This window comes from Galeopterus variegatus, unplaced genomic scaffold (assembly GCF_000696425.1).
Source record: "Galeopterus variegatus unplaced genomic scaffold, G_variegatus-3.0.2 Scaffold9880, whole genome shotgun sequence".
NCBI classification, from domain to species: Eukaryota; Metazoa; Chordata; class Mammalia; order Dermoptera; family Cynocephalidae; genus Galeopterus; species Galeopterus variegatus.
This window is the reverse complement of record NW_007735991.1, coordinates 21,759-28,762: the sequence shown is the minus strand read 5'-3', so window position 1 is coordinate 28,762 and position 7,004 is coordinate 21,759. Positions and strand designations below refer to the sequence as shown.

Genomic DNA, 7,004 nt, shown 5'->3' with positions numbered 1-7,004 from the left:
GGACTGATCAAGTAGACACCGTTTATGAATGATGCAGGGGAGAGAGGAAACATAGGCAGGAATGAGGTCCTTGGAGAGGTGAGAAGAAATGGGGTCAGAGCCAGGTGAACGAGAACCCAGGGCCTGTAGGTACTCAGGGACACCTGGCCGCAGACTCCGGGCAGGGAGGCCTATCCGGGCCCAGCCACAGAGGATGTGAGGCTGTGCAACCTCTCCAGCAAGAGGATGAACGCCTGGGGTCACTCATGATCTGCTGAGCTCTTCACACGTTTGCTTGGGCACTCAGCGTCCCACGGGTGCCATGATTATCATCCTCTTTTTTGCCCAAGTGACTTAAGGAGGCAGAGTGGATTTGAACTCAGTTCTGCCCAGCTCCAGATCTCAGGGTGGCCTCTAGCGTCAAGTCTGCTGGGGTTGGGATAGGCTCAGGGCTCGGGCGTGGCAGAGACTACAGTGGGGAGAGCATCAGTGACTATGGCTGAAGGGGCCCTGAGATGATGGGGACTTGAGGACATTCCCTGTGGATGAGGGCCCTGGGGCAGTCTTGATGGGAAGTAGGGACAGTTCAGAGAGCATTAGGTGTTTGGAAGCTAGGGTCCCAGGGTTAAGGAATCCCTTCTCATTCTGGACAGAGCAAGAAGATCTATGACCTTTGGGCCTGGGAGGACAAATGTCTCATTCATCATCTCTCCTGAGGCCTGCCCCGGAAAATGTAGGACACTACCTCTCACCTTTGTCACTTTTAATCCCCAGGGTTGTAGATGTGTTCATTCCCAAGCTCCACATCACAGGTACCTATGACCTGAAGAAGACTCTCTCCGACATGGGTATCACCAAAATCTTTGAGGAACACGGTGATCTCACCAGGATCTCCCCAAATCGCAGCCTGAAAGTGGGCAAGGTAAGCCTGCCTGGCATGGGCACTGACCCCTCCAGTACGGGGAGCCTTTGCATAGCCCTGGGCCAGAGCCACTGTCACAGGGTCTGCACATGCAAAGATCTACCTGCCAGTTGGGCCAGGCTTGAATCCAGCTCTGTCCCTTACCAGCTGTGTGGTTCTGGGCAAACCACATAATCTCCGCAGGATTCATGTTTCAAGTCGTTAGAACTGGAAAATTCAATCTCCTGGAAGTCGATTCAATGTAACAAACGTTGATCAAGGCCTGGAACCTTTATCGGGCCTGGAACTATTTTAGGGCTGTGTCAGACCCTCTCTCAAAGTCCTCTTAGGCTTCTTAGGAGTAAGTCATAAACACATTCCTCATAATGAAGAGGTGAGCAAGCAAAGGTCCTGTGGCCTCTGGCAATGGTGAGCACCTACCTGTTCGGGGCGAGCAAACAGAACCATATAGGTAGGGTCACCAGATTTAGCAAATACAAGGCGCCCAGTGAAATTTGAATTTCAGATAAACAATGAGTAACTTTTTTTACTGTAAGTACATCTTAAATATTTACACTAAAACATATTCATTGTTTATCTTGAATTCAAATTTAACTGGACATCCTATGTTTTATCTGGCAATGTACTTTAGGGTTAAAAGGGCATTGAAGGAGGGGAAAGATTTGAACAATCAGAGATGGGTGTGGGGAGATCCTCCAGCAAGGGGAGCAGGTGGCCCAAGACAGGGAGGTGGGAAAGGCTGGAGTAGTGCCTGGGGAATGGCTGGTGGGCGGTGGGTTTTGGCTGGCGCTGAGCGGAGTAAAGGGGTGGGTGGGGTTCAAGCCAATCTGGGCGGGATCTGGGTTGCTAAACAAGCCAACTGTTCTGAAGCAGAGGGCACAGATTCAGCTTCATTTTCCTATTTGCAAGAGGGAGAGATGCAGTTAATAGAATTTTCTCACTTTTGAGTTTTCCTGCCACCAACTTCCCACAAACATTCAATGCCAGCTACCCTTTTTGTGCAAATCTTTATTGAGTTCAGTGGCTTGTTTCTTTTTCTTTTAGGTGGGCTGATATCTGTGATTGGCCTGTTTACTGCAGGTAGAAGTGTTAGAATTTTGTAGACTAGAATGAAATGTGCCAGTATTTCAAAGAGGCCCATCAATTTCCCAGTATCAATCAACTAGTCACAGATATTGACTCCACTGGGGTGGGCCTGGGGTCCGAGTCATCTCAAACAGCTAACCTGGAATCTGGTTCCCTCATAAGCATATACCAGGGGATGGAAGTGCGGGAGGCTTCGGGGCAGGGATGCCACCACCCCACTTCCATCTCGCTGAGGCTCAGCAGACCTTTCTGCCATGATCATGGTTGATGCTTCCCTGTAATTCATGGGAAGGATAGCACACCCTGCTCCATCTCCTCCCCGTAACTCATGCTCCCGCTGCACCATCTTTTCCTTCATGCTATACCTGCTTGTCAAATATCCTCCAGCGATGATAGCAGAAGAGTCAGGAGTCCCAGGGTGGCTGGCACTAGCCATGTTACTGCTGTGCTGGGTGACTTTGGCCAAGTTGTCTCCCTCTCTGGGCCTCTCTGGGCCTCTGGCCCACCACGGTCTCTGAGAGGCTTGGCAAGTACTGACCTTACCCTTGGTTCCTGCAGGCGGTACACAAGGCTGAGCTGAAGATGGATGAGCGGGGGGCAGAGGGGGCCGCAGGCTCCGGAGTGCAGACGCTGCCCATGGAGAGGCCGATAAATTTCAAGATAAACAGATCCTATCTGCTGATTATTTACGAGAAGATCACGCCTTCCATGCTGTTCTTGGGAAAGATTGTTTATCCTGGTGGGAAATAAAGGGGAATTCCAGCTTGCGGTGGACCTCAACCATGGCCTGGGGCTGAAAATATTTCATCTCCCTAGGATCAGAGCCACAAGCACATTCCAGTCTAGTCCCACATCATCACAATCTCCTAAACCGCCCAAATGAGTGGCAATGCTGGCTCTCGGAGCCCTGGGCTCCCTCTACTCCCTCAGCCCCCTCCTTGCGTATTCGAATGTCACTGTTAGATGCCCCACACCCACCCCACTTGGTGTTCTCTCTCTTCCAGCAGGCAGAGGGGGTTTGTGATTTAATAAACAAATACTCCCCCCCCACCCCCAGGTCTGCCAACTGTTAGTGGATACTTTGGGAAAGGTGTGAGCCACAGCAATACCTGGAGTTTGGAGTGAGAGAGACCTGGGTTTAAATCCTAGAATGAGGTATCTCTGGGAAAGCCACATACTCTCTCTGAGCCTCTGTTTCCTTATTTCTGAAGTGAGGATCACTATATTCCCTTGCAGAGCTCCGGAGGAAGCCAGCCCAATGCTTTAGAAAAGTTAGTTCCCCTTTGTTGGCCTTCAGCCTTGGGTCTTTGGCGGTGAGCCATACAGTTATCCTCCCCAGATTGTCTCTGTGGGAGCTCTGGGCTCAGCCAGGCTTCCACGTTGATGGCAAAGCAGGGGTGAGGCTGGTCCAGTCCCTTGGGCAGCATTAGAATAGCAGCTACTTACTGCCAGCTTTGTTTATTCAACACAAAAAGGAGATTCTAGGTCTCCCATCTTGTCATCAAAGGCAGACGAACCTGCCATTGGAACCTGTTGATAAGCTCAGCTGAAGAGCTTCTGTCTATGGAGTCCCAGCACCTGCCCCAGGAAACAAGGCTCTGCAGTGTCTGTCTGTGACCACTAGGGGGCACCAGGTGCTCACAAGCCTACTTAGGTTACTAGTGAGGGGTGGTCTCTCCCAGCACCTGCCCCAGGAAACAAGGCTCTGCAGTGTCTGTCTGTGACCACTAGGGGGCACAAGGTGCTCACAAGCCTACTTAGGTTACTAGTGAGGGGTGGTCTCCTTTCAGGCAGCAGGTTCCTTTGCCTCCTGCAGTGAATTCCTAATGCCGTCTGATGTTTGGGGAGGAGGGGATCCTGACTGGCTTGGCACTAAGGAGCCTAAGCTAGCACCAGTTGTCATTCCCTGGGCAAGTCTCCCAATTTGCAGCTCACTGTTTTTTTGTGTGTTCTGGTCACAGCTGCCCCATGGGCAGCCAGAATGGACGTCCATATGACAGATGTGGAAACTGAGGCTCAGAGAGGTGAAGTGACTTCATGTCTTCTGATTTGGTGGGAAGGGAGGGGCCTCACACTGCCCTGGGGCCCAGCCATTCATTGTTCAGCCCCTCACCACGTCCCCTTCTGTGAGTGTGGATCCAGTAAGCACCTCCCCCTCTTAGGTCCTGGGCGCCCGCAGGGCCCTGGAGCCCTAGGCCTCAGGCTGGTGGAGAAGGCAGCCTGGAGAGGGGCTGGGCTAGTGTGCGACGGTAAGTGCTGAGATTGCGGAGCCCCAGAGTAAGCGGCTCCTTTTGAGAGGGTGGGCGTGGGGGAGAAGGCTGAGACCCTCCTCCGGGGACACCAGAGTGGGCAGGGGGCTGGGAATCCCACCATGCACTCTGCTGACATCACTCTTCCCCCTGCTCCAGCCTGAGGGTGGGTGTGGGAAGACAGCAGACACACATGGAAAGTCCCCGTGGTCATCTCAGCTGGGCAACACGTGACCGTAGGGATATGGCACAACCGGGAATGCCATTTAATGGCTGGGTGACCTGAGCATGTTGCCGAATCCTTCTGAGCCTCGGCCTCTTCATTTGTTGAAAGGGGATAATGATATCTACCTCCTGGGGCCCAGGAGCCCTGCAGATTTCACGAGATGGCGTAGGAACCACGGCTGGCATGCAGGCGAGCAGTAGAGAGAGAGACACGGGTCCCATCTTCAATGCTCCCCAACCCCCAGCCTCTGCGATGACCAGCTGTTTTCTTTTCTTCTTTTTAAAAATTTTAACGTTTACTTGTACATATTCGTGGGGTACAGTGTGTTGTTTCAATACACGCACACCCTGCACGATGACTCACTTAGGGTAGATACCGTAGTTTTGTGCCCGTTAGTCCAGCACTTCTCTCTGCCTCCCACCGGCCTCTGGTAACCATTATTCCGCTCCACTTCTAGGAGAAACACTTTTTTGTTGTTTTTTTTAGATTCCACATATGAGTGAGATCAGGCAGTATTTGGCTTTCTGTGCCTGACTTGCTTCATTTGATGTGATGGTTTCCAGCTCTGTCCATGTTGCTGAAAATGATAGGATATCACTTCTTTTTATAGCTGAGTAGTGTTCCACTGTGTTATACACCACAGTTTTTTTTTACACATTCATCCATTGATGGACATGGATGGTTGATTTAGGTTGATTCCATCTCTTGGCTATTGTGAATAGTGCTGCAATAAACATGGGAGTGCAGGTGACTTTTTGATATAGTGATTTCATTTCCTTTGGGTACACACCCAGTACTGGGATAGCTTGACCAGCTCTTTTTTTTTTTTTTCCTTTTTGTCTTTTTTCGTGTCCGGAAACGGATCGCAACCCTCAGTGTTGCACCCGCACCTCGCTCAGCCAGTGAGCAGGAACCGGTCTGTATGTGGGATCCGAACCCTCGGCGGGAGCGCCACCGCACTCCCAAGAGTCGCACTGTAGCAGTGCGCCACCGGGCCGGCCCAGACCAGCTCTTTTCTAAAAAGCTGCTCTCCAGGCATTTGCCTCTCCATCCCCTGTAATGGGAATTTCCTCGTGCCTAACAAGCTTCTACTCACCCTTTAGTACCCAAGCCATTATGACCTCTTTGTGAGCTTTTCTCTACCGTTCCAGCATCTTCCAAGCAGCCTTCCAAGAAAGCATTCATTTCCACATATGATGACGGCTGGTGGGTCTGAGTGTTCCCTCCGCCCCCATGTGGGCTGCTATTAATCTTACATCAGACAATGACTTAGGGGGCTGCAATTCTGGGCCAGGTGCTAAAATAAATAGCCTAGCTCCTGCCCTCATGGAGTTAATACTCAGTGGGGAAGCAGCCATGAACTGAGTAACACACACATCAATGTGCAATCATGAGCTGCAGTGAGCATGGTGAATGGTGATTAGGGGGTGCTTGGAGAGTCTGAGCCAGTCCAGGGACCCAGAGCAGGCTTCTCCAGCGATTTGACATTTGGGGAGAGCTCTAAATGCTGGGAACTCATCTGTTTTTAAACTGTAACTATTAATTAAAACTGTATATGGGTGCATTTTTTCAAAAGTATATAAAATACTGGTTGGCCTTTCAAATAAAATTGGGCATAAGCTTTAGTGCTTTATCTATCTTCGTTGTCACTATTTTTAAAATGACTGTTGCACATGTTGAATTTTTTCAATATGATGTCCTACTCTCACAGCCATATTTTCATTCTTTTTTTTTTTTTTGTCTTTTGTCTTTTTCCGTGTCCGGCAACGGATCGCAACCCTCAGTGTTGCCCCCGTACCGGACCGGGGACCGGCAACGGGATCGCAACCCTCGGTGTTGCTCCCGCGCCTCGCTCAGCCAGTGAGCGGGAACCGGTCTGTATGTGGGATCCGAACCCTCGGGTGGGAGTGCTGCCGCACTTCCCAAGCGGCGCACCTATCCAGTGCGCCACCGGGCCGGCCCCATATTTTCATTCTTAACTACAGAAATAAGTTCTATTTTGAAAAACAATAAATAAAAAGGAAGGAGCTGGGGTGGGAACAGAGGGAGACTCTGCCAAGCAGAGGGAAGAGCATGTGCAAAGGCCCTGAGGCAAGGAGGTGCATGGATGAGAAAAACAAGATGAATGTCTCCACCACAACAAAGTAAGGCAGGAGGAGGTGGGTGTGAGGCTGGAGAGGTAGGGGCCCTCGGGGGCCTGGGGTATGCTGATCCTTAGCTGAAGAGCTGTGTCAGGACATCACAGGTGTTTAGTTAGAGGCAAACTCATGTGTTGTAAGTGTCCCTCTGGCTACAAACTAGATGTCCTTGTGTCCCCTGTGCCCAGGCCAGTGCATGACACAGAGCACGTGCTCAGCATGTGTTTGCTGAAAAGAAAGACTTCCATGGCAATCACCCTTGTCCAGACCCAGCCAGCATCCCCCAAAGCTCCCCTCTCCTCTGGGAGGGCAGGCCTGCCGGCTGGGACGTGGCCATGCCTGCTCCTTCACACGGTCTGCACTGCCACCCCCTGCGTCTGCTCTGCCACCCCCCCCCACTCTCT

The 7,004-nt window shown here is 51.3% G+C and overlaps 1 protein-coding gene across 1 annotated transcript in view; it reads left to right on the top strand.

The window, feature by feature from the left end:
• Positions 1-2,767, top strand: part of SERPINA12 (serpin peptidase inhibitor, clade A (alpha-1 antiproteinase, antitrypsin), member 12) — a 10,263-nt gene extending 7,496 nt beyond the window's left edge. Inside the window, exons 3-4 of the mRNA XM_008593938.1 lie at positions 754-901; positions 2,546-2,767. Coding sequence (XP_008592160.1) covers positions 754-901; positions 2,546-2,737 — 340 coding nt within the window. The 3' untranslated portion in view covers positions 2,738-2,767. The remainder of the gene's footprint in view (positions 1-753; positions 902-2,545) is intronic.
• The last annotated feature ends 4,237 nt before the right edge of the window (positions 2,768-7,004 follow it).